The sequence below is a fragment of the Penicillium alfredii genome, assembly GCF_028826965.1.
Source record: "Penicillium alfredii strain IBT 34128 chromosome Unknown utg000010l_segment0_segment0, whole genome shotgun sequence".
NCBI lineage: Eukaryota > Fungi > Ascomycota > Eurotiomycetes > Eurotiales > Aspergillaceae > Penicillium > Penicillium alfredii.
In genome coordinates, this window is record NW_026622707.1 from 2,135,585 (window position 1) to 2,161,392 (window position 25,808).

Genomic DNA, 25,808 nt, shown 5'->3' on the forward strand with positions numbered 1-25,808 from the left:
TCTGAATCCTGCAAATCCCAGTCCGGGGGACCCAGGCTGCATATCGAAGCCCTAGTCTTTCCCATGGATTCGGGAGCATGTGCTGATTTTGTGTTGATTCTTTTCTCTGCCCTATATATACCCACTTAGATGCCAGTAGATCCTGAATTTTATGTGTATACTATCTTGACCTTTTTTCCATTATTGTTATCCTTTTCCTTTTTCTGTCTTCATTGGCGCTCTTGACTCTTCGAGTCTAACAAGAATGTCGAATCTGTATGCTCGCGATGGCATCTCAACTGTCCAGCCGCCTCTGTCGCAGGCAGTTGGGTATATTGTTGTCGTCCTCCTTGGAGTTATCATTGCATTGGGTATGTATTTCTTCGCGTCTGAATCTTCTAAGGATTTGCACTGACGTATGCTAGTGATGATGCTCATCACGAAATTGTTGAAACAAACCACCGGAGAGGATAATAAAAAGACTGAAATGTATGGATTCCATATTTCAATATCTCTTGGTTTCTTTAGCATTCATACTAATGCGGAATAGGTTCATGACCGCGAACCGGACTGTCCGCACTGGTCTGACTGCATCGGCCGTGATATCGGTCAGTCATATCCTCATTCCGCTCAAATCTCAAGGATTCAACTTTCTAACCATTCATCGCTTTACAGTCCTGGCTATGGTCCACATCTCTGCTCGGATCCTCGTTTGTCGGCTACAACTACGGCGTCGCCGGGCCCTTCTGGTTCGCTGCCGGGTGTAGTCCAATGATTGTGTTTTTCGCGCTGCTTGGAATTTCGTGCAAGCGCAAGATCCCAGAAGCGCACACCTCGCTGGAGGTGGTTCGGATTCGCTATGGTTTGTGTTTGGTCTAATGATAATAATCACCCTGCTGTCTTCCCCTAACACTCTTGATGGGCTGTAGGACGAACGGCGCAGGTTGTTTTCATGATCCTGTGTCTGGTTAACAACATCTTTGCGTGCGCCAACATGCTGCTTGGCGCTGCTGCTGTTATCTCGGCTGTGTGAGTTTGGATCTGACTGTCAATCTTTCAGCTGCTAATCTGCGCAGTACTGGAATCCATATCATTGCGGCCACATTCCTCCTACCTGTTGGTGTGACGATCTACACCTTTGTCGGTGGTATCAAAGCCACGTACGTCGATCTCTGTTCTATTTCAGAAATTTCTTATTGTCTGACTTGACGGCAGCTTCCTCACGGACTATTTTCACACGGCCTTCATCCTCATCATTGCATGCTACTTCTCGGTCAAAGCCTTCTCGATAGACCAGATTGGCTCGGTGGGTCATTTATTCGATCTTCTGCAGGCCGCAGCGCAGCGCCATCCTGTTGCTGGGAATCAGGATGGGACGTACTTGACCATGACTTCGAAAGGAGTGAGTGTCTAGCCCCTATATCTTAAGCCCCCGTTCACCCGCTCATCTTCGACTAGGGGATCCTATTCGGCATCCTGCACACCTGCAGTAACTTTGGTCTAGTCATTGTGAGTGACTCTCCGTCATTTCGTTAGAATCTAACTCACCACTCGAATAGATGGACACCAGCTACTTCATCAAAGCCTTCTCGGCCTCTCCCGCCGCAGTCGTACCCGGATACACCATCGGCGGCATCGCCTACTTTGCCATTCCCTGGGGTCTGGGAACGATAATGAGCTCCGTGGCGATTGGGCTGGAGAACGCACCCAACTTCCCGACTTTCCCACGAGTAAGTCATCCCTTACCCTCAGTTGAATTAAAGCTTCTCTTCAGACACGCCAACTCATACAATTCCACAGAGAATGACCACTTCCGAGGTCAGCAACGGTCTGGTTCTCCCCTACGCGGCTATCACCATCGCCGGCAAAGGCGGAGCAGCCGCAGTGCTGCTCATCACGTTCATGGCTGTAACCTCGACGCTCTCGGCGCAGGTGATCGCCGTCAGCTCGATCCTGAGTTTCGATGTCTACCGCGAGTATTTCAAGAAGAGCGCCACGGACCGCGACCTGATCCGGTCCAGCCACTTTGGCGTGATTTTCTTTGCGGTCTTCTCGGCTGGGTTCAGTACCATGCTGCATTATGTGGGCATTGATCTGGGATGGACTCTGTACATGCTGGGTTAGTCTCCCTCTCCTTCTCTCCCTCTCTCTCTCTTTGAGTTATGCTTGTCGTTCCCCTTTTTGTTCCCATGGGCATAGTATTAACACACACAGGCGTGGTAACCTGCCCCGGCATCTTCCCAATGGTCTTCACCATCCTCTGGCGCCGCCAAAGCAAAGCCGCCGCAATCCTCTCCCCAATCCTAGGTCTAGCCACCGGTCTCGCCGTCTGGCTGGGCACAGCTGCCCACTGGGGCGGCGAGGTCTCCGTCGCGACAACCGGCGAGATACTGCCCTGCATGTACGGCACCGTGGCGTCGTGCTTCTCGCCAATCGTGTACTCGGTTCTAATCACGCTGGTCCGGCCGCAGAACTTTGACTGGGCGAGTTTCAAGAAGGAGAGGCTGGCGCTGGAGAAGTTGGAGGATGATTTAACTACTGCGCATCATGACCATCCTCCTTCGTTGAATCACAGCGTTGCCGAAAACTCGCTCGAAGATGGTGGTGCACGCTCTGCGGCCTTCGATGCCCAGGAACTCAAGCGCTGGGGTCGCATTGCGGCGTTTTGGTCTGTGGCCACCTTCCTCGGTCATTGGGTTCTGTGGCCGTTGCCTATGTATGGATCTCATTATGTGTTTGGAAAGAAGGTATGTCTAGACCTTTCCCTTTAGAGATTTCTCTATTCCTCCATATGTTTTCTTTGCTTTTCTAACTTGTATAGTTCTACATCGCCTGGGTCGTCGTCGCCATCATCTGGCTCTGGGGTACCATGCTGGTTGGAATATTCTACCCGCTCTTCGACGGCGGCATCCAACAAATCTCCCAAATCTACCGTGCTTTGAAGGAGCGCAGAACGGTCACAAATGGTACACCCCAGGGCCAGGAGAAGGGCGATGCCAGTGCGTCTCCGTCTACGCCGTCTGCGGCATCAGTTACGGAGACTGTGCAGGCAGACGAGGCCAAGGATGAGGGCAAGTTGTAAATTGCTTCTGTATGGCATGGTAAGCTGGGTGGAAAGGTGGAGTTGGTATATAGGTAGATAGTCGGTGGGTTCTGTCAGATTTATGGGCGCAGGTATCTTTTAGGATGTATAATTTTAGGCCTCTATTTCATCATTTGCGGTGATTGCTTTCATAGAATGAAATTCATGGTCTGTTAACGAGCCCGGTCATAGCGAGCGTAATCATGTCCGGTCAAACACATAGCCCAACAACACTCGAGATATCTCTGGTTACTAGTCATATTGAACCCATATTCCACTGTCGATGAGATCAAGTTCATATCGCAAGTTCAAGCGAGTGTCCACGGAATTTATTCTCCACAGAAAGACTCCAACAAGCGACATCAACCAGACGGGAACCCAGCCCGCAGATTGTCATACTTGGAAGCACCATAACCAAGTCGATTCTGGCTCTGATCGAGGGCACCCAAGCCACCAACTCCAGTAACGACCTACCAGATCCAAGTATTAGCACGAGCCAAATTGTCATCCAGGATATCCAAGCAGTCAACTGCCAGTGAAGTATGGGGGGAACAGAACATACCGTAGTAATCAAACTATCACCGCCCGTCTTGTCACTACTACTCTCCCACCACATCCCCCCACCAAGCCCCTTGGACCGAATATACTGCGCCTTCTTCTGTGCGATAGCAGGGGTATCATAGCTAATCATCAAGCGCTTCCCGGAGTCGTAGCTGTAGCTCGCCACCGGCTGGTCTAGCTGGTGGACCACGGCCCCCGCCTGCGGGAGCGCCTTGTAGTCCCACACGCCATTCTCCCAACTGCCGGAACCCACGCCGCTGAAGCTCTTTCCGGGCCCGTCGGTATTTGTGAACGCGCGGCCGTATAGCGGCATGCCCAGAACGATTTTGCTGGCACTCACCCCGTGTGAGGTGTAGTAGTTGACGGCTTGCTCCGTGTTGAACGGCGTGCTGGCCGGGTTGCCGGTTGAGGCGTAGATGTTGGCGTCCTGTCCGGCGATGCTGTCCCAGCTGCCGGAGTAGTCGTACGCCATGAGGTTCCAGAAGTCGAGGTACTGGTCCATTTGGGCGAGGTTCATTTTTTGGTAGTTGGTTGGGCCTGGGTATGTTAGTGGTGGATTTGGTTGGTTATGCGATGATGAGTTTCTTACCAGCAGGAGAGGCAACTGTCAGCAAGAAGTGGTATCCTCCTGCATTGGCTGCGCTGTACCGGTCCAAAGCCTGTAGGGGGTTAGCTGGAGCTAGTTGTGAGCATTAGCATGGACATCACATACCGATCGCACCTCTTTGAGCGTCGCCACCATGTTATCGGCCTGGGCATTATCGGCAGGGTACTGCACATGTGCATTAGCATCCTAGACGTTGTGTACACACATTGGTGTGTGGCAGATCTCACCTCCCAATCAATATCCAGCCCATCAAACCCAAGATTCTTCACGAGCTCCACAGCCGACGACGCAAATTTGGCCCGGCCTGTGGCAGTACTGAGTGGCGCGGCAAAATTGCTCGAATAAGTCCAGCCACCAATCGACAGCAGCACCTTGAGCTTGCGATTCTTCTTCTTCAGCAAGAATAGCTGCTTAACGCAACCATAGACATTGGTGCCGGCATCATTCCACGAATCCGTTGAATAATGTTTCTCGAGATCGGCGTAGCTGTCTGAGAGATACACCTCACCGGATTCGGGACGCACATTTGCAAAGGCGTACAGCACATGCGTCAGTCTTTCGGCGGACAGATTCTGTGGATGGTAGTTTCGACCATAGATAGCCTAGTTCATAAGTGAGGATTGGTTAGCAACTTAGGACATATGTGAAAGGGGGTTGTTGTTCATTGCTAATTACCCAGTTCACAAAGTAGGCCACAGAGCGATACCCTGTTGCCTCTGCCTGAACCTCAGGCTCGGTGGCATTGCTCGGGAAGGGAATGACGGCGGCCGTGGTGAGCCAGCCCAGGGCCAGCAGGCAAGGAAGAACAAAGCGCATGGTGAGAAGGGAGAGTAGAGCGAGAGTGTTCTCGAAGGAATGTACTCGTGTCAGCGAGAATGAACACAGATTACGGATCGATTAGAGCAGCAAACGAGGAGGGTATCCTCGATATTTGTACTTAGGATGGACATGGCTTACTTGCTTGTTTGTCTATTCACTTCCTTGCCTCCGGGCACCTGGAATTCTTTCGATTGCCTACCAGGCATCCCAGGATATCTCCGCATGTCCGAGGTACGCTGCCTGTAAGGTAGTGATCAAAGAAATGACAAGGCCCTTGATGGCTTTTCTGGTGCGGGAGGGCCATTCCGAGGAGGGTGTGCGATTCGACGATAACTGCTCGCTCTAAAATATCAAGGAGTTTGGCTCACGCGCATGGACATGCCGGGCAGGGAGTTCTTTCGTCACCCGAGTGTCGGCAGCGAACGCCACCATTCGAGGACACTCACAAAGAGGGTATTCAGGCAATCGAGGGTGGCAGTTTGAAGTCGACGGCTGCATGAATCCCTTGCGAGAGTGTACCACAGTGGATGGATAGCGTGGCCGAGGAATGAGCCATTGTGTCGACTCCCCCGCGTGGTTCGAATAGTCTGGAATGTGGAGGATGGGTGACACTGTCATCTGCGATGCTCTTCCATGCCTTGATCGAGATAGCCTCGGGACATATCCGGGGCTCCCTTTCATGCGTGGAAGTTGCCTAGTACCCTGAAAACCTCGTGGTATACTTGCAGGAATGCCAGGGTATTGACTGGAATGAACGCAGGACGGTGGTATCGGAGATGGGAATTAGAGGACAGCGGGGTCTGCAGGAACCCATCCACGCGAGATGTAACGCTCGTGCCATGCGACCACTCCATGTGCCATCCCAACGACAGTCTAAGATTCTCACATGATTAAAGTCATTTCTGTTCGGAATGGAGAGAGACTGCTACTTGACTCGGCATATCTCTACTATAGACAAAGGAAGAAAGAACCCTGTGGCGTGGAGTCCTGCAAACCCCTGTCATGACAATGCAGACGCATGCACAACATTCTATTGTTGTAAGGTTAAAGGGCGGTTGAAACCACTATTGCTTAGCCAGACATGAAAGAATACTTGAAATGTGTGTATCAAACAAATTCAGCCTCCTTTATGCCTTAAAGGGGAGTACAAAAAGCAGAAGAACTCAGGCAGCGAAGTGGAAGTCTCTTTGAGGGTAGATGCATACGGTGTTGCGCTTTCTTCTCTATCTTCAACTTATTCTAGCAGCATAAGACAGCTACAATCTGTATAGATGAAGGGACATATCATGTCGAAGATCCTCATCCAGTCCTATCCGGTGGTTTGGACAAGAATTTCATGGAAGACTTCCACATGTGTCATGTTGCACAGACGATGAGTTTATTCTTCTAGTTCAATCTACTTGTGTGGGTTGGAAATACTGGTAGGTGTTTTGGATATCAAATTGAGACGAAACACCCCCGAAATCAAAATATTTTCAGCACTGCTGCTACTTATTCTGAGCTTTTCCCATGAACATATCCATTGTTATCCTGATATTGTGCAATAAATATATTATGAGTATATCGACATCAAACGAACCATGCTTTTGTGCTCGAAAGGAAAAACCAAATACCAGGGTATATTCAAGAACAGACTAACAAAAAAAAAGCCAGATAATGCCCCTCATAACACCATGCAAAAGCACACTTTTCTTTTCTTGGCTATTCAAGCCACAAATTAAGGTGGGAATCTGAGCGAGTGTAGCGCAGCCAAGCTTCTCAGTGATCAATTCACAGCCCGCACACGCGGCGGAGCAGGCAAATTCGAAGTCTCTGAGTAACCCGGTGGAGCCAAATCATCACCCACAGCAACATCACGCACAGGAGTCGGTTCAGGGAATTCAAGTGGTGGGGAGACATTGCGCGGCGAGAAGAATGCATCCAGCTCCTCCTGGGTGACGGTCATACCCAGCGAGGACTTGAGAGACTCGGCAGATTTGGACCGGCTTGTGATTTGGACTGGCACACGGAGGGAAACCGTCGGCGTCAGCAGATTGGCGGCCGGCGTATGGTATGACAGGCAGAGATCCAGGGCGTAGATTCGGGATATCAAACAGGAATGGAAAGTCGGGACGAAGGCTTTAGATTCGGGGAGCGTGATGGGGATAACAAGTGAGGCGGTATAGTAGTAGATATTAGGGTTGTTGTGGCTGTTGCTGCTCGCAGAGCAGTCTTCGGACGAGCTGGACGATGTCGAGTCCCGTCGCGGATCCGTCGCCGGCGAGTGCTTCGCCCACTGGGCAGACGCCACGCACATTGTCGAGATAGGCACCGTGTTGGTGTAGAGGCCGCGCCCGATTTGAGAAAAGGGCACCGACCCGCTCTGGCGCGGGAACTCATCCCACGGCGCCACGCTGTAAAAAGTACTCGCGCGCAGCTTGCTGCTCATCGACCACAGCTTCGGCGGCGGCTCGTCCCCAACGGGGTCGAATCGTAGATCCACCGTGGCCACCGTGCTCACAGTATCACTCGGCTCGCCGCTGGGAGCAAGCAGCTGAATGGGTTTAGGCTGGGACGATGTCACGACCAGCCGGCCGAGTTTGCCGCGCAGCAGTCCCCGCTTGACGGTCTTCTCTTTGTGGGCGCAATACGCCGAGTGATCGGCAAGGTTGATGGGCGGCTCTTCTTCGATGGAGGGGACAATGCGGACCTTCTTGGCGACGGCTGCCAGTGGTTTGATCTGGCGGTGCTCTGGTAACCTCTTGAGCACGACCACGCGCACGATATAGCCGATGCGGCTCATGTCGGGCGCCATGTCGTCCAGCAGCGTCTTGCCATTGCTGGCAAGCATCGGGTCGCCCAGTGTTGGGGGGATCATGGTGTGGGATCGTTCGATCTGTGGGTTCTTCTTGGGGTGCGTGCAGACCTGGGGCAGCAGACGCTCCGGCACAACGAAGGTGAATGGGAATCGATACGACCGTCCGGTCTCCAACACCCGCGGGGTCGGGTACTCCGTCTCGTCGATTGGTTGGCGCAATTTCAGGAACATCTGCTGCGAGCCTGTGCGGCCGGGGCATGAAGTCCGCTCGACGGTGGTCTGCGATGTCCCTGTGCATCGGTCAGCATCTGATCTTTCTTGACAGGTCAGCAACTCTTGCGAGAATGCATACCTTGGAAGATAATCTCGATTTCGTCGAACCGTGTCTCCTGGCTCACGGTGATAGTGGCAGTGCCATCGATATGATCCCCCGTGGTGTATGAGCTGACCAGGCCGGGTGTTTGTCCCATCAGTTCAATTTCAATCTTGGGCTGGGAGCGTTTGGTCCAGGCATCCAATGTATCGGAGCCGCTGCTGGCAATCGACATGGCTGCCATGGTGTCCCGAAGTCTTTCCACGCGGCACAGGATTATACCGGTGGACTTCTGCGATAGAAGGCGACAACTGGGCAAAGAATTGACAAGAGTGAATAGGTGGGTTGGACAAGGATTTATTGGGTTCAGGCAGATCCAGGTCTCTTAAGTAATGGAAAAGAAATAGTCCAAAAAAGAATGAGAGAAAAAAAAAGAATAGTTAAGAAGCTGATAGTGGAGCCCGTCGTCAACCGCGCAAAGTGTATAGCCGGGGGACGTGGAGGAGTCCAGGTTTATAACATCAGGGGATGCTTCTACGAGTCAAAGTTCTTACAAATCGAATTCACGAGGTCACGCGGCCGTGACTCACTCAAGCGAGAAACGGCGATGGTGAAGTGTCGCCAAAGGAAAACAGGGGAAAAAGAGAGCCGGGGGTGATTGGGGTCCATGCATACGCCCTTGGATTGACATTCCCAAGCATCTTGGACTGACACTGACGTTGGGCCCAGGAAATATCCAGACACGGTGAGTTGTACTGTTTCTAATCGTTTCTCCTGTTTTCTTTGTCGACTGCCTCCACTATGCCTCCCGATCCAAGTATCAAAAAAAAAAAGCGAAAAATCAAAATCATAATAAAAAGAAGGGGGAAAAGGGCATCAGATCAGAGCACATCGCAGGTGGGGCCAGTGGACCACGCCTTACGCCGACATGCACGCCCTTCGGACTCCACCTCAACCACCTTGGCCCACATTCCCCCGGTCCCAGGCCGAGCTTGAGTTTGAAGATCATGCTTCCAGGTAGCCATGCTGGCCGAGGCGGGTCCATTCATCATAGATCTGCGCGGTGAAACTGGATCATGACTCTCAAAATACGAGCAAAGATGAAGGAAAATAAAATAAGGTCAAAGTAAACCAAGAAATGGCGACATTGGAAGCTCCAGACTTTTCCGAGGGAACCCAACGACGGTAGCCGAGTCGGGAAGATCCAGAAATTTCCGGCCTTAACCGAGAGACCTCTCGAGACGGCCTGAATTGGGTGTGAAACTTATATTGCGTGTCCCGTGGATTCGGCGTTGTGGTCGGCATTGTTGGACCCGAGAGTCGGTCTGGTCGCTGGATGCCATCTGGAAAGTGTAGATCGTATTTTGTTGGCACAGATCCAATTTTTATATACCCAGCGTCAAAGCAGTTTATAGTTCATAGTTCATGGGGTTCATGGGATTTATAGAATTCATAAAATTCGATTCATTTTCCTGTTGATGTTTAAAAATCACTCAGTTAGAATCCGAAATTGCGTCTTACATCTTCCAATGATTCTACGTTGTCCCGACTGATAAATTACGGTGCATATCCGTGGTGCAATGCAGATAAAACCGTACTCAAAAAACGTCGACAGCGCTTCTGCACTTTGCTCTAGTCTCATACAGGCGGCTCAATGTCCGCGCTGCATCCAGCTCAAGATCAACCCAGGGAAATCGGTAGACCGAGCGAGGCAAGAGACACCCCTACACTGCGGGATAGGAACTTGTTCAATATGCGGTGCAATGCCGCAGAATGGTATCTGGATTAACAGGTACGGAGGTATCTGAATTCCGCAGGAAAATGGGCAGGAACGCCAGCAGCCGACGCCGAAACGACCACCCCGAAACTAGTACGCCACCCTCGTTCGCATATCCTAAGGAAGGGGTTAGCATCCGGGCACTGACTTGAACATCCAACATAAGAATAGGCTTACCGAAATCTTCCGCTCAATCTCCCGCACAGACCGATCAAGGTCCGCCGCAATCATCAACTTCGTGTCATTAGGCAGGAGGAAATACAACTCGCACAGATCGCCGTCAATGACGCCCTTGGCAGGCGCATAATAACTGCGATAGATCAAGTGGTCTCGTCCAGCTAGAGGGGGCTGCTGCGCTGCCAGCTGCATCTCCAGGCTTTGGAAGAAATCCACATCTTCACGGCTGACGAACGGAACGAACATGCCAATGGTGCCCTGAAACCCGGTCCACACAATGATGTCTCGACCACCAGCCACCAGCTGGGTCTTGTGCAAGCTAGTCGGAATGTCTTGGGCGTAGTAATGAACCATGAGCTCGAGGCGGTTAGGGGTGCCATGCAGGTAGCCCCGCTCGTGGACGAGATGGGCCCCAGATCCATCCTCATCCGCCTCCTCGGAAATCTTACCGGGGCAGCGCAGCAGCCACAGGTTGCCGAACTTGTCGCCCCCCGCAACTGTTTCGTAATCAACCATGGTCGTCGAGGTCGTCCAGCGCGCGATGGAATCATCCGCAAATGGAATCAGAATGTTCTCTTGGTACTTGTACACGACATAGGTAACACTCTCGCGAATGTCACTCACCACAATCCGGCTTCCCTGCGTCTGAAGACCCACAATTGTCTTGGGGACAACATGTGCCTGGCATTTGCGGAGAAGCTGTTTCATTCCCAGATCGTACACGCGAAGGAGAGAGCCAATGCCCGCAATAAGACGACCCTGGAATCCAAGAAGGGCGAGGGGCGGCTCATCGACCTTGGTCTTGTGGATGAACTCCAGTTCCCGGCCATCTTCCTGGAACCGATAGATGTGGATGAACCCTCCAGAGGAAGAGGGGGGTTGACGGCCATGTCTTTAGCAGTTCCCACAATCAGGAAAGTCTCATCATCCTGGCTCGAGAACGGCACAGCAGCAATGCTAACGGCCGCCTCATTGTCTTCAAGGTCCAGGGTGAAAACCACGGATTTGGCAGTGATTGGGTCCACGATCTGAATGCAGGAAGCCCAGTGGCCTGTTCCCCGGGGATGACCAAATTCTTCGGGGGGAGAACAGCAGCATCGCCATTCTTTGCCTGAGAATCTTGAATGAGTCTCTCGCGTGTGGCAGGGGACAGGACATGGTTATCGGATTCGATGACATAGAAGAGAGGTTGCTCCGGGTGCTTCAAGAAACGGCGGGGGGTGTAGGAGAGAGGAATAGACTCCTGGAGCATGTTGTTATCAAGTTTGTCGATAGAGAAAATCCTAGTCGCAGTCAGCGAAAATGTCAAACCGTGCGATGATTGCAAAGTTGTTTCAAGCACAAATGGACTGATCTCAGTAGGAACAATTGGATAAAATATATTTATTTGAATCCACACGAATGTTCGGATTTGATGTTATCATCATATGATCAAGGGGACGGGAAATATTGGGAATAAACGCAGAAAAGGAAGCAAGAACATACCGTAAATTTCGGCCCTGGATACCGATCATGCCCTCCTCGCACTGCTCACTGGAGAAATTCCAGCCCCATTCGAGGCCGACATAGTCCAATGGCGTAAGCATAAAGCCTTTGGTTTGGATGTCGGAATACCCAAGCCATGGACGAGAGCTCAGAGCCAGGACGGCCGTTTGGCCCTTCACAGACACCTGCGACAGCTTGACAGGCTTCGCTCCGATGAAGCGGGTTCGGGTATCCGAGAGTTCACCGGTCACTTCATCCAGAACAGTGCGGAGATAGACACCAGAGTAGAGGCCAATATGCAGATAAAGGGTCGTGCCTCCTGAGCTCGAGTCGGCCATGGCCATGATGTTCAGAGCGGACGGGGCAGATGTCAAGGCTTGAACGGACATGTTCTCCAGAGTGGAGTCCGGATCCAGACTCAGAATACGGACGGTCGAGTCGTCGCACCCAACAGCCAGGAAATTGCTGCGAACACGGCCCTCGGGGACCTCGCCCAGACTCAAGCAGGTAACTGTGCCGGTCAATTGTCGTCGCTCGTCGTACTCGGCCAGAGTCCCATCTACATCCATTTCAAAATAAACAATCTCACCGGAACTGAGGGCCACGGCGACCTGGCGCTCATTTGTAGCTGCAGCTACAATGGACCGATGCTGTGGGGCAGGCCACTCATTCACTCGCCGGTCTGCAAGCAGGTGACGAATGCCCCGGGGGTGGACTTGAATCAAAGAATCTTCGCCAAGCTGCTGCACGGCGAGGGTAGGTGCCGTGGAAAGGAACCCGGAGTCGGTAACCTCCTCCACGATTTCTCCAATTCCCAGAACGAGAGTACCGTTGGCGAATGAAAGAACAATATAGGCATCGAATTCGTCGGCTCGCGTCAATTTGGTCGTCCACACAGCAGAGGGCACCGTTTGGAGCTCCGATTCCACGATCTCCGACACCTCCAGCCCGTGCTTCAAAGTTCGGAACGTGCTCCGAGCTCCAGTGCCACAGACTGAGTAGATTTGAGGGGCATCGTCCTCGCTCAGGTTGGCGATCTTGCTGTCAATCAACGGTGTCAAGGAGTTCGAACTCTCCATGAGATTGAGGTTCTCGGCGCCACGAGGATGGAAGTAAACCGGCTCACAGGGAATAGATGGATCAGCCGAGAAGTTGTCACTGGAAAATTCAATCTCTTCATCATCATCGCCAAGCTTTTCGAACTGGTAGAGATGATGATTTCCGGCTTCACTCGCGACATAGAGGAATCCACTCTTAAGAATCAAAAGATTTGTGGCGACTGGCACAGTATCAAAGTATTTGATCCTCAGCGAGCTCACTTCCCCGGTCAACTGGCCATTATCATCTTCAACCATGCCGAGCGTCAGCTTGAACAGGTCCCCATCCTCGGTTTGGAGAAGGAAGAAGAAGGCGCCCCTCATTTTGTGCATGACTCCCGACACGATGGACCGTTTGCGCTCTGGGTTTTCCGTGGGACCACTCCGACGCGGAATAGGAACACGGAATGCATCTTGGTTGGAGTGTCGATACGTAACATTATCCTCTGCACACACCAAGACACCACTGGGGCCATCGGCGCCTCCCGGTACTTGGAACAGGAGGCTAGCGGTGCGGTCAACCGGGTCAGACCATTTGCGGACAACATGGTTGAGACCCAGGTCAAGTTCGTAATACACCAACACTTTTTCCAGCTCCTCGTATGCCTGACCAGTGGGGTCTTGGTCGGCTTCGGAATAGTCTACCTCAAGGGCAGCGAAAACAGGGTTCTCATAACCGACATCCAGTGCTGTCATTGCAAACACTAAAGTCTGGGGCTTGTGTGCTTCCAGTGGCGACGAAATGGTGAGTTCCGCCTGCGAGTTGCGGTTCAGAACATAGACCAGCTTGTTCTTCTCCAAGGACGCGATCAGACAGGCACGTCCTTTGGGATCCACCGCCAGGTATTGACCTGGCACCACCCGGCGAATCCCTGACTTGCCAAATGTTTCCAAATGGATGCGGCTAAAGCGGTTCTGTGCGGGAATGTATTCGATAATGGTTATACGACCCGAGTCCGAGCCGATGATAATGTAATCTAGGGAATATCTCAGCACAGTCCGCATACAAATACTGCAGCTTCAACATTGCTGGCCGGGGCAGGTCCCCGCCCTTCTTCAGGGGGCCGGCTCGGAAAACCAGGACCATGCTGCCCGGGGAGCTTGAAGAATCACTAAGTTGAACTCGTAAATTGCAGGCTCGGGCCATAAGTAGACATACCTTTATTGCTTCCAGCCAGTCTGAACGCGGCCAGAGTGCGAATGATCCCGAAGACATCCTGTGAAAAAATCGGCGTGACCTTGCCCTGTGAGGGATCAGGGCGGTGGATGGTCAATTTGGAGCCGGATGCCGTGACAATTTGTTGTTCCTTAGTCCCTGAAAATTGACCAAGAATGGCCTGTGTAATCGCAGTTGGTGGCTGGATTGTCAAGGAGTACATAAACATGTGTGAAGTGGTAGCCATAGTGGGCGACTAGCTCGCTGCTCCCCAGCAGCAAGCAAGAAGACACAGGTTGTGTGCAATTGCAATCCAGAGGATATTGCTATCACACCAATCCCATTTCTGCTATGTTGGTCCAGGATCGAGGAAGACTCCTGAGGTCCTGATGCCCAATGGTCGCGGGTGAATGGTGTACAGCAGACGCGACGCTCCGAGGTTGGAGAAGTTGTAAAATTCCAGTGCGCACATGTTTGGTCTGTTTGCGTGTCACGTGCCCCGACGATGGGTTTCGACCGCCTTCTGTAATCGCCGTTAGGTAACGGGCATAGATCGAGCAATGGCAACTTGCTGACTCCATTCACCTCTCTTGTGCCTCACTTGTCACTTTCGTCGTTCTGAGCTGGGAAGGTTTCTTGGGCGTCATTTTTCCCTACGTGGTGACCCACCTTCTTTTCGATTTCCTTTTAACCTCACACCCGATTCTCCCCACCTCCTAACGTCTCCAACGTCAATCAACCTCTACTCCAACCATGGCCGATGAAACAGGTGTTGCCGAGGATACCTCGATTACCTTCACGGTCAAGTCATCTACTGATGCTAAATTTACTTTGACCCTTCCAATTTCCACTTCCGTCTCGGATCTCAAGCAGAGGCTCTCAAGTGCCGAATACGCCGATACCCCGGCAGAACGTCAGCGCCTGATCTATTCCGGTCGAGTTCTCAAGGATAATGAGACGCTAGAGACCTACAAGATCAAGGATGGCCACACCATTCATCTGGTGAAGAGTGCCGCAAGCAACCAACAGCGTCAGAATACAGCTGCTCAACCGACTATTTCCGCCGCCCCCGCCGGATCGACGAGTCAACCCGCTGCGGGTGTCCCTACCAACCTCGCTGCAGGAACGGGCAACAATCCCCTGGCGGGTCTGACTGGTGCGCGATATGCCGGCTTTGCCCAGCTTCCTGGGGCTGGCCTCTTTGGTCCTGATGGTGGGGTAAGTGGGCTTTAGTAGACGTTGCGGCTTTCCCCAGCCACCACTCAATGATGGAATACTAACTCTGTTTCATCATATAGATGGGCCCTCCGCCAGATACCGAGACGATGCTGAACATGCTCGAGAACCCTCAATTTCAATCGACCATCAATGAGGCCCTGCAAAACCCCGCCATGATCGACATGATGATCCAACAGAACCCTATGCTTCGGGACATGGGCCCCGGCGTGCGACAGATGATGCAGAGCCCTGAGTTTCGGCGTATGTTGACCGACCCGAGCTCGATTCGGCAAATGATGCAAATGCAACGAGCAATGGGGATGGGTGGAGGCGGGCTTGGTGGCGATAGCGCATTCCCGGCGCCCGGCGTCACCAATACCACCGAGGAAACCCAGAACACACAACAGCAGAATACCCCTGCCAACCCATTTGGCCAAATGCCGCAGGGTCCAGCTGGAAATCCCTTCGCGGCCCTTTTCGGGGGGAACGGCTTCGCAAACCTCGCCCAGCCTCCATCCGCCACCCCTGGTGCAGGCGCCAATCAACCCGAAGGCACTCCAGGTGCCGCAGAGACCGATACAGATCGATCTCCCGCTGGAGAAGGACAGAATCCACAAGCTACAGCCAACCCTTTTGCTTCCCTATTCAACCCGGCTCTCTTCGGCAATAACGGAGGTGGCCAGGCGGGGATCAACCCATTTAACCCCCAGCAGAATCCGTTCCTGAACGACCCTGCGATGCTCTCACGAATGATGCAAGCAATGGGAGGAGGACAAGGTCCGGCAGGCGGGGGTCCAGACATGGGTAATCTGGCCTCTTTGTTTGGCGGAGGCGGTTTTGGCAGTCCTCAGCCGCCAGATAACCGCCCTCCGGAAGAGAGATATGCTGAACAGCTCCGACAGTTGAATGATATGGGGTTCTATGAGTTTGAACGCAACATCGAGGCGCTGCGTCGGGCAGGGGGCAGTGTGCAAGGTGCGGTGGAATATCTTCTGAGCCACCCATCATGAGATGGCATCCCCCAATACCAGCCATTTGTGTCTTTTTCTTCTTCCTTTTTCTTTTCAACACGATGTACTCAATGGTCTTTTATTTTTCAAGGTAGCGCACGGCCTGCTCAATGCTCATGACTTGCCACTTTTCGTTTTTCATACCTACCTCGAAGTAGGCATTGTTGATTCCCGATATAAACGGCCTCTCGACATTTTCAATTCATGCCTTCAAGTTGTATACAGATATCAGCATGTTTTCTTCTTCTAGTAGCTGTGTGAATGATTGGCTCTGGCGATCTGGATATCTACCTCCTCATTCCCCAGTGCTTGGCGTCTCTTGGGCCCATCCTGGCAGATATACATCCACTTACATCCTCGTGTACGGATGGATCATAGGATACGGGAACTTAATGAGTTTCGCGACCAGCCCTTTGAAGACTCTTTAGCGTAGAAATAGTTCATGGAAGGTGAATATTCACAGCATCTGATGTTATTGGGGTATGGTAATTAATATCCTCGGGATGCTTTGCTGGCTTCATGCCGGAAATTAGCTAATCCGTTTGATATGCTGGAACTCAGCGCCAGGGAAGCTTCTCTTCGAGTTCATCCCTTAAGACTTTCTTCGACACTTGTCAGCTCATCGTGGCATTCGGTGCCGATTACGCTCGTTAACACCACGTTCTTCCTGTCCCCGTGATCTGTATCCACCCAGTCGATCCCTGGCGATCAGGGAGTCCCCCGAACTGCCAGCCTTTCTGCGCGCATATTTCCTCTCGCGTCCATCGTCGACCTACGTATACATTGTACTCTGGCGATAGCATTCGGGCAAGGACTCGCCCGGTCCAGGTCAAGGCGGTCGCTTGACGTAACCAGATCCCCTTGACCGATCTTCACAGACGATCACTGTCGCCACCAACTTGGGTACATGCTTGCTCGGACACTGTCTATTTCCTCCGGTTGAACCGGCAAGAGCAAGTCATTCTCTACGACATATAAAATGGCCTTGGGCCGATTGAATCCTGGTACATGGGTGCCATGGATGTTGCTGTTTGTTTCCTATGTCTGGGCGTTTTATATACCTGGTAAGGCCTCCGCGGTATAAGATGGCCAGTCTGCGCCTGTGGCACTGACTCGTGGCTCTTTTGGAAATCAGGTTACTCCATCACTCGATATAATGACAACGACCCCATCCCCCTACTCGTGAACAAGATCTTCTCCGACCAGACGCAACTGCAATATGCCTACTACGACCTCCCCTTCGTTTGCCCCCCGAGCGGCCGGGCGCATGGCGGCTCACCCTTCGGATCTGGCCAGAGTATTTCGCTGAATCTGGGAGAAGTGCTGCGTGGGGATCGCATCATGACCTCTGATTTCGAGCTTGCAATGGGGAAGGATGTCGAATGTCGGCCCCTCTGCACGCGTGAAGTCAGTCGCTCGGATGTGAAATGGGCGCGCCATCTCATCAAAGACGGATATGTGATCGAGTGGATTGCGGACAACCTGCCCGGAGCCACCAGCTTTGTGACAGTCGACCGAAGGCGCAAGTATTACGCCTCTGGGTTCAAGCTCGGTTACAGGGATATCTCCCCTGCCTCCGGTCGACCACGGTACTTCATCAACAATCACTTCACGATCGTGATCCGCTGGCGGGGTATGCCGGAGGGAGGCAAGGTGATTGTTGGATTCGAGGTGTATCCGAAGAGTATCGCTGCCGAGGACCGCAACCAGGATGGTTGCCCCAAAGACGTCCACAAAGAACAGGAGGGGCTGGGGCTATACATTGCGCCTGACATGTCGCGGATCCAGGAGAAGTACAAGGGGCTTTCCTACATCCCGGAGGACGATGACGACGATGACGACGGGGCTAAACTCAAAGTCCCCTACACCTATTCGATCTATTTCCGCGAGGAGCCCAAGATTGAATGGGCCAACCGATGGGATCTATACTTCAATAACCAGGCAGAGGGCTCCATGACCCACTGGCTGGCGATTATCAACTCGCTGACTATTTGCACTGTGTTGGGAGTCACTGTTTTTGTGATCTGGAGTCGCACAGTTCAAGGCGATATCAAGGGCCGGGGCGATGGAGCTATGGAAGACCAAAAACTCAAGACCAAGTCCCGTCAGAAGAGCGGCAAGTCTGGAGACAAGAGTGGAGAAGGGCTGCTGGACCAAGATGCAGATGTGGAGGGTGGAGACATTTCATCTGATGAGGAGGCTGTCGAGGACACTAGCGGCTGGAAACTCCTCCATGGGGATGTCTTCCGGATCCCTGCCTACAGTGGCTTTCTGGCTCCATTGGTGGGCTCGGGAATGCAGCTGTTCTTCATGGTCACAGGACTCCTCCTGCTCAGTTGCCTTGGAGTCTTGAACCCTAGCTTTCGTGGCGGTTTTGTCAGCGTTGGCATGGGTCTCTTTGTCTTCGCTGGTCTTTTCTCCGGTTACTTTTCTGGGAGACTTTACAAGACCTTTGGCGGGACGGCCTGGCGGACAAACACCCTCGTTGTGAGTTCCATATTCTACTCGTTTCCACTACTTGGTGCTGACATGGGTCCCAGACGGCCTTTCTTTTCCCAGGGCTTGCTTTTTTCCTTGTGTTGATCTTGAATTTGTTCGTGTGGGCCCAAGCATCTAGCACGGCCATCCCGTTCGGCACATTGATCGGTCTTCTCGCGCTCTGGCTCCTCATTCAAGTCCCGCTTGTCTATATTGGTAGTTGGTTTGGGTTTGTGCGAGCGACGCCGTGGGAGCATCCGTTGAAAACCAACTCGATCGCTCGCCAAATTCCGCCACAGCCGTGGTATCTCCGCAGCCCTCTTGGCCCTCTCTTGACTGGTCTGGTCCCATTTGCTGTGTTGTTCATTGAGCTCCTGTATGTGTTCAAGAACCTTTGGCAGGACAAGAGTGGCTACTACTACGTGTTCGGATTCCTGAGCGTCGTCTCAGTGGTGCTGATCATCACGGTCATCGAGGTGACTGTCATTGCAACCTACAACCAACTTTGCTCCGAGGTAAGACCGCCCCATCGAGGCTTGGATGCATACAAGCCCAGAGAGTCCCGAGCTAACCTCCCTAGAATTATAACTGGTGGTGGCAGAGCTTCCTGGCCGGAAGCAGCAGCGCATTTTGGATTTTTGCCTACTGCGTCTGGTTCTATCTGTTCAAGCTCCATGTCACCGGCTTTGTGTCGAGTTTCCTGTTCTTTAGTTACAGCCTCCTCGCCTGTGTCGTGTATGGACTGTTGACGGGTACTGTTGGGTTCCTGGCCGCATACGCCTTTGTCCGGCGCGTATATGGGTGAGTCTTTTTTTGGGTCTTCTCGCTGTGTCCAGATATGCAAAGCTAACGAGTTGATGGGTGTAGTGGGATCAAAGTTGATTAAATCCATCGATGACGCCATTCTCTCCGCATTTTGTATGTCTTGATCTGATAAGCCTTAGCGCTCTCCATGTTATAGCTTATTTTGATCTATTTCCACCTTCTGCATGATTGGTCTATGCTCAGGATTTTATTTCTGCTCTATTAGCCGGCATTCCAATCAGGTTGAGACAAGCAAGCTCCGGTTCGATAGTTCGACGACTGACAGTCTTTCCTGTAGTCCTTCCTGTCACTTTTAGGTCTGGCGCCGAGCTGTGTATTCTACTGTAGCCGTTAAGCGAACTACAATGCAATGCTGTTCCCCAGCCATACTCGCTGGTCTCCTAGTTACCTTGTTTGTTGACTTCTTGCCTTTAATCCCAGCCGCCTTTCTGACCTCGACTATTGTTTCCTCTATTCAAGCCGCTCTTCCACCTCAACTCTATTGTTCACCCCCTTCCAGCCGCCTTCCTATTCAACCTTAACTCTATTGTTCATTCTCCCCAGCCGCCCCCTCGACCTTAAAGCCTTGCCTTTTTTTCTCTTTCCATTTTCACTTCTTTAGTTCCTCGACTCCTACTTTCATCTTTTCATCCTCATCATTTCACAACCCTTCTCACTCCTTTGTTCAGTCTTCTCTATCACACACTGGACTTTGTGACTTCATTCTACACTTCTTATTTACCTGGTCTCGTCCGAGAACTCAACTCTTCCGTTTCTTGAAACATCATCACCTGGTGATATTCTCATTTCACTCTAATCTTCGGACACGAACCCAGACAAACTTACGATCACTTTGAGACGTTGACATTTCACCTCAAAGTTCAGTTCAACCCATACATACTCACGATCACCTCAAGAGATCCGTTTGTGCATCAAATCTTTGTCTCTTCTTTGACTCCTCCGCTTGCATCATTCTTTCTGGACATCGTTTGTCGTGGACCCACTCCTTTTCTTCAGGATGTCTCCGAAAGGGTATCAAAAGACCCCCCCTCAGTTCTGGCATCAACAAAATCCACCGACTCCTCAGCAACCTCGTCTTACCTCCATCCCACTGACCACTGAGTACCTTGAGACCCTTGGCAAGCTCGTGGTCCCGGAGGAGGAGATGCCCCAGCATGGGTACCATCTTCGACAGTTCGATGATTACGAGCTGTTGGAAAAGCGCCGATGCATGAACTGTCGCCGTAAGTTTCTTTTGGGACATGGCTGTTGATGACTTTTGCTGATGCTTTCTTTTCTTCTTCCTGGCAGGTGTGGTTCCTAGCTGCCTGATCCACCAGCTACCAGGGACAGGGCCACAGCGCCACATGTACGACAGCCTCGAGGACGATTTTTATGACCTTGTCAATGAGATGCGCGGCAAGAGAAAGCTCTCGAGCTGCGACGAGCACCCTGGAAAGTTGAAGGGCAATGTAAGTCACACACCTCTGCTCTCATTCCATGAAACATTCTTGGACCTGGCGGCTAACAAGACCGTAGTCTTGGGGCTGCTGCAAGAGGTCAGCACCCAGTAGCGGCTGCAGGACGCGGGACGGACACGAGAGCGACGTCCACATCCCTTATCTCCGACCTTTGTGGACGCTCTACCCGACCCCCGAGGCCAAGTCCTCCCTCAAACGCAAGGCCATCGCTCTCGACTGCGAGATGGGCATTTCCATGACCGGTGATCACGAATTGATCCGCTTGAGCGCCATCGACTTCTTCACGGGCGAAATCCTCGTGGATTCTTTGGTCTGGCCCAAGGTGCCCTTGCTGCACCCCAACACCAGCTGGTCTGGCATCACCTGGGGTATGCTGCGCGGTGCTCGCAATAAGGGCAACTGCATCAACGGACGTCACAAAGCCCTCGAAAAACTGTGGCAGTATGCCAGCCCTGAGACCATTGTGGTCGCGCACGGGGGCAGCTCCGACATGCTGGCTCTGCGGTGGATGCATCGTCGTGTCCTGGACACGTGCCGGGTTGAGAAACTGCGTCCGGACGGTCATGTCCGGCCGCGCCTCAGGAACCTGGCAGAGGCGCGTCTCAACCGTAAGATCCAGCAGGGTCAGGGCCATGACAGTTTGGAGGATGCGACGGCCTGTCGGGACCTGGCGCACTGGTACGTGGTCAACTACGACTACGTGTCGGAGCCTGAGCCGGTCCCTGCCCCGGTACCGGTGCCGAAGCCCGCGGGTGTTGAGTGGCCTCCATCGGAGTGGATTGTGGAGAAGCCCACGGAGGTGCGGTCTGTTGAGGTGTGGCCTGTAGAGGAGAAGCCAGCGGAGGAGTGGTCTGCGCCTGAATGGCGTGTGTCCAAGTGGCCTGAGTCTGAATGGTCTGCGCCTGGGTGGCCTGTGGATTGGTGTGGGTATCGGCAGCCTGTGACGGATGCATGGTGAAGGGGGATCGGCGGGGGAATCGGGGAATTTGTGTTGTTGTTTTTGCTTTTTTTTTTCTTCTTTTTTTGCCATTTTCCGCAGAATTTGTTCGAATGTCACAATATCTCATTCTTCGTTGCAATGATCATTCAGGCCGATTGAACTGTTCTTCTGGCGTGTAGCGGGTCGCTCCCTATGCCCTGTTCTGGATGAACTCATGACCTTGTGAACAGGGGTTCTATTTTACACCGAAAGGATACATACGCACCAGACTAGAAAGGTGGAAGATATGTAACACTCGAATTGGCAGATCGACATCCTTCTGCATCGGGTGAAACAATCCAGGCCCGAGCATATTGTCCGTGCAAGTGGCGATTCCCCGGGATCCAGTACACTGAACACCACGAATCCGAGTATTCTATAGTACAGTGACATGAAACATCGCTAAGAAACGGCGGTGACCCAATCCCCCCAGATCCGGGGACAGACCGCCTTGAATGGCGTGCTCGGAAAGGGAGATTGCTTCATTGCGGGTGGGTGGAAACCTGTCACGATTTTGGAGATCCATTTTTTGAGAATGAACTGTAGAGGTCTCTTCCCATCTATTTTGTGATCACCATATAAAAATATAGCCGTGTCCAGTATCGCAGGATGTGGCAGTCGTGTGATCAGCAGAATTCGCAGGAATATCTCGCTTGATTGTAGACGAGCCCGCGGTGATTGGGCGTCGAGATAAGCAAGTGGGGTGGCTGCTTAGTGCTGCACGCCCCTTGCCCGGTATTACCGGTATTTTTGTATTTTTCAATTGCCATTACATGCTCTGTAAGTAGGATATAGATCGCTCGGCTATGTAGATAATATGCATAGATATTAATCTTAAGATAGAACGATCCTACTAGTAGTAGTAGTAGTAGTAGTAGTAGTAGTAGTAGCGGTAGTAGTAACAGCAACAACAACAATAATACTATGTCTATATCTTAGATCACAGATCATGCAGTGCAACCTCGGTGGCGCCGCATCGAGTGCCTGAAGCAAGTAACACAGTCCTGCTCGAAACTCCCCAATCCCGTCCTCATTGGACAAGACTCGACATGGGCTAGTAAATCCGATCTCATGACTTCTTACTCACCCTTTGTGTATTCGGTATGTAAGGATCCAAGCACACGAATGCCGAGAATCCACAGATCGGGTTCCTCCGCAATCACACCATCGTTGCCCCGAATGGTCCCATTGCCTACGTCACTGCCGGATCATCCCCTGATCGCCCATGCAGTGCGGGTGAGCTACTGTCGACTAATCGACTTATCTGATGCGTAAGAATGAAAATTTGCATTCTTCATGCAATTTGCCAGTGGGTGAATCAGCCGGGATCGACGCTGTTTGTAATGTATACCAGTTGTAAAGTGTAAAATTACATCCTGGTGCGATGTTGGTTCGTCTTGGCCTTTTTTTTTTTGAAGTTCCCCACATATCCCCCCCCCCCTTCTCGCCTTATATGAACCCTCGCCCGCCTGTCGCATGGCCGATTCGTTTCAACCTTGGAACCATCTCTTCTTCCCTTTCTCTTCCCAACTCTCCAAGGTCCCCCACCCAACCCATCATGGCGACCAAGAAGCCTAACATCCTCTACATCATGGCTGACCAGATGGCGGCCCCCTTGTTGTCACTGCACAACAAGGACTCGCGCATCAAGACTCCCAACCTGGACCGTCTGGCCGAGGGTGGTGTGGTCTTTGACTCGGCCTACTGCAACTCTCCACTGTGTGCGCCGTCGCGCTTCGTCATGGTCAGCGGCCAGCTGCCCTCCAAGATCGGGGCCTATGATAATGCCGCTGATCTGCCTGCCGACACTCCGACCTATGCGCATTACTTGCGCCGCGAGGGCTACCACACAGCCCTGGCTGGCAAGATGCACTTCTGTGGGCCTGACCAGCTGCACGGCTATGAACAGCGTCTGACGAGCGACATCTATCCCGGAGACTACGGCTGGTCGGTCAACTGGGACGAGCCGGTAGGTTCTTTCTCTTTCTCCCCGTCAATTGTATATAACACTCATACTCATTGTTTCAGGAAATTCGCGCCGATTGGTACCACAACATGTCCTCGGTCATGGAGGCGGGCCCCGTGGTGCGCACGAACCAGCTGGACTTCGACGAGGAGGTGATCTACAAGTCGACCCAGTACCTGTACGACCATGTGCGGCAGCGCACTGAGCAGCCGTTTTGTTTGACGGTGTCCATGACGCACCCGCATGACCCCTACGCCATGACCAAGGAGTTCTGGGATCTGTACGAGAACGTCGACATCCCGCTGCCCAAGAATCCGGCGATTCCGCACGACCAGCAGGACGCGCACTCGCAGCGTGTGCTCAAGTGCATTGACTTGTTCGGCAAGGAGATGCCGGACGAGCGCATCCGCGCCGCGCGCCGCGCATACTATGCCGCCTGCACCTACGTCGACACCAATGTTGGTAAATTGCTACGCGTTCTCGAGAACACCGGCCTGGCCGACGACACCATCATCGTGTTCACCGGTGACCACGGTGACATGCTCGGCGAGCGCGGTCTGTGGTACAAGATGACCTGGTTTGAGAACTCGGCCCGCGTGCCTATGATTTTCCACGCCCCCAAGCATTTCGCCGCCCAGCGCGTGCCCGAGAACGTCTCGACTATGGACCTTCTGCCGACCTTTGCTCAGCTGGCCGGTGCGCCGCTCATCCCGGAGCTGCCCTTGGACGGTGTTTCCCTGGTCCCCTACCTGACTGGTGGCGAAGGTCCCCGGACCGACACCGTGTACGGCGAATACATGGGTGAGGGCACGCAGGCCCCGGTTGTGATGATCCGTCGGGGCCCCTGGAAATTCGTGCACTCCGCCATTGACCCGCCTATGCTGTTTAACCTGGCGGCCGATCCCGAGGAGAAGACGAACTTGGCCGCCGACCTCCCGGTGCCTGGCCGCGCCGCACCTATCAAACCCGCCTCGGCGCTCGCTGCGGAACCCAACCTCCCCACGCCCAGCGACACGCCGCGCGCATCGCCCGTGCCGCAACGTGCCGCGCAGGCCTCGTTCCCGTTCCCGTCGCCCACACCGCCGCGCACCCCGAGCCCCGCCAAGCTCCCGCCTGCGCTGCCGGACACCGCTGATCCGGCCAAGATACTGGCCTACTTCCTGGAAGAGGCCAGTGCCCGCTGGGACCTGGAGGCGATCCGCCAGGACGTGCTGCGCTCGCAGCGCCGCCGCCGCCTCGTCTACTCGGCTCTGATCCAGGGCACCCCATCCATCTGGGACTACGAGCCGCGCGTCGACCCGAGCACCCAATACGTGCGCAACCAGGGCAAGGGGGTCCTGGACGACGTCGAGCTCATCTCGCGCTGGCCGCGTGTGCTGCAGCAAGCCGCCACTGCCAATGGCCTCTCGACTTAAATAATACCCAGATCTGACCGATCTTTGAACAAAACAGAAGAAAGACGAAAAGAAGGGCACACGTCATTTGTCACTCTTTTTTTCTTTTTGGCCACGCCCTTCCCCGACTTCTGATTTACGATGATTGCATGCTGCGTTGGAGCATTTCATTCTTTTCTCGTCCATATTGCAGCATTTTTCCATTTTCGGGTGTTTATTTTGCGGGCTTTCACAATTTCTATCTCATAGCGAGGCGCTATACCCGGGAGTTTCTTTTCTGCCCCAATTTGCATCCTGGTTTTTTTTGTGTACATAGCTGTGTGTTCTGTCCCGGGTTGGGCCGTCGCCCTGTACATTGGATTTATCTTGGTAGATACAATCAGACTGAGAGGTGCATATCTATTTCACACTGGGTTGATGATTGTAGATTCCAGATTTGAGATACAAGCTGTCTACTTGAGATATACTCTTAGATGAGTAGGTGGTATAGATGATGTCATGATGGCAATGTCTTCATCGTACATTTGCAGGGATCAATACAAGCACAGAGTTCTCAGCATTTAAAGCAGTATAAAAGTACCTCTAGTACTTGATCTACGTCCAAGCACACGCCGAGTGCATATAAATG

General features: G+C 52.7%; 8 protein-coding genes across 8 annotated transcripts; 5 read left to right on the forward strand and 3 right to left on the reverse strand.

Moving 5' to 3' along the window:
• Positions 1–244: 244 nt before the first annotated feature.
• Positions 245–3,061, forward strand: NUU61_008329 (sodium:solute symporter family protein; the record flags this gene model as incomplete). Its single annotated transcript, XM_056658854.1, has 12 exons — positions 245–350; positions 405–468; positions 530–587; positions 655–841; positions 909–1,008; positions 1,056–1,139; positions 1,195–1,381; positions 1,438–1,488; positions 1,539–1,709; positions 1,780–2,098; positions 2,194–2,726; positions 2,801–3,061. The coding sequence occupies 12 exons, from the start codon at positions 245–247 to the stop codon at positions 3,059–3,061; spliced, it is 2,121 nt and encodes a 706-aa protein (XP_056509147.1).
• Positions 3,062–3,423: 362 nt separating this feature from the next.
• Positions 3,424–5,045, reverse strand: NUU61_008330 (glycoside hydrolase family 18 protein; the record flags this gene model as incomplete). Its single annotated transcript, XM_056658855.1, has 6 exons — positions 3,424–3,531; positions 3,624–4,159; positions 4,212–4,281; positions 4,335–4,394; positions 4,457–4,831; positions 4,905–5,045. The coding sequence occupies 6 exons, from the start codon at positions 5,043–5,045 to the stop codon at positions 3,424–3,426; spliced, it is 1,290 nt and encodes a 429-aa protein (XP_056509148.1).
• A 1,768-nt stretch (positions 5,046–6,813) lies between these two features.
• Positions 6,814–8,402, reverse strand: NUU61_008331 (arrestin (or S-antigen), N-terminal domain protein; the record flags this gene model as incomplete). The annotated part of the gene is made up of 2 exons (XM_056658856.1): positions 6,814–8,135; positions 8,198–8,402. 2 exons carry the CDS (start codon positions 8,400–8,402, stop codon positions 6,814–6,816), a joined length of 1,527 nt encoding a protein of 508 aa, XP_056509149.1.
• Positions 8,403–10,025: 1,623 nt separating this feature from the next.
• Positions 10,026–14,097, reverse strand: NUU61_008332 (DDB1/RSE1 family protein; the record flags this gene model as incomplete). Its single annotated transcript, XM_056658857.1, has 6 exons — positions 10,026–10,052; positions 10,113–10,946; positions 10,997–11,140; positions 11,182–11,395; positions 11,598–13,671; positions 13,854–14,097. The coding sequence occupies 6 exons, from the start codon at positions 14,095–14,097 to the stop codon at positions 10,026–10,028; spliced, it is 3,537 nt and encodes a 1,178-aa protein (XP_056509150.1).
• A 506-nt stretch (positions 14,098–14,603) lies between these two features.
• NUU61_008333 (ubiquitin domain-containing protein DSK2) lies at positions 14,604–16,078 on the forward strand (the record flags this gene model as incomplete). Its single annotated transcript, XM_056658858.1, has 2 exons — positions 14,604–15,068; positions 15,149–16,078. The coding sequence occupies 2 exons, from the start codon at positions 14,604–14,606 to the stop codon at positions 16,076–16,078; spliced, it is 1,395 nt and encodes a 464-aa protein (XP_056509151.1).
• Positions 16,079–17,057: 979 nt separating this feature from the next.
• On the forward strand, positions 17,058–19,442 carry NUU61_008334 (transmembrane 9 family protein; the record flags this gene model as incomplete). Its single annotated transcript, XM_056658859.1, has 5 exons — positions 17,058–17,142; positions 17,214–18,565; positions 18,619–19,071; positions 19,137–19,357; positions 19,424–19,442. 5 exons carry the CDS (start codon positions 17,058–17,060, stop codon positions 19,440–19,442), a joined length of 2,130 nt encoding a protein of 709 aa, XP_056509152.1.
• A 936-nt stretch (positions 19,443–20,378) lies between these two features.
• NUU61_008335 (putative RNA exonuclease) lies at positions 20,379–21,799 on the forward strand (the record flags this gene model as incomplete). The annotated part of the gene is made up of 3 exons (XM_056658860.1): positions 20,379–20,604; positions 20,714–20,832; positions 20,900–21,799. 3 exons carry the CDS (start codon positions 20,379–20,381, stop codon positions 21,797–21,799), a joined length of 1,245 nt encoding a protein of 414 aa, XP_056509153.1.
• A 1,579-nt stretch (positions 21,800–23,378) lies between these two features.
• NUU61_008336 (putative choline sulfatase) lies at positions 23,379–25,201 on the forward strand (the record flags this gene model as incomplete). Its single annotated transcript, XM_056658861.1, has 2 exons — positions 23,379–23,789; positions 23,849–25,201. 2 exons carry the CDS (start codon positions 23,379–23,381, stop codon positions 25,199–25,201), a joined length of 1,764 nt encoding a protein of 587 aa, XP_056509154.1.
• Positions 25,202–25,808: the final 607 nt, after the last annotated feature.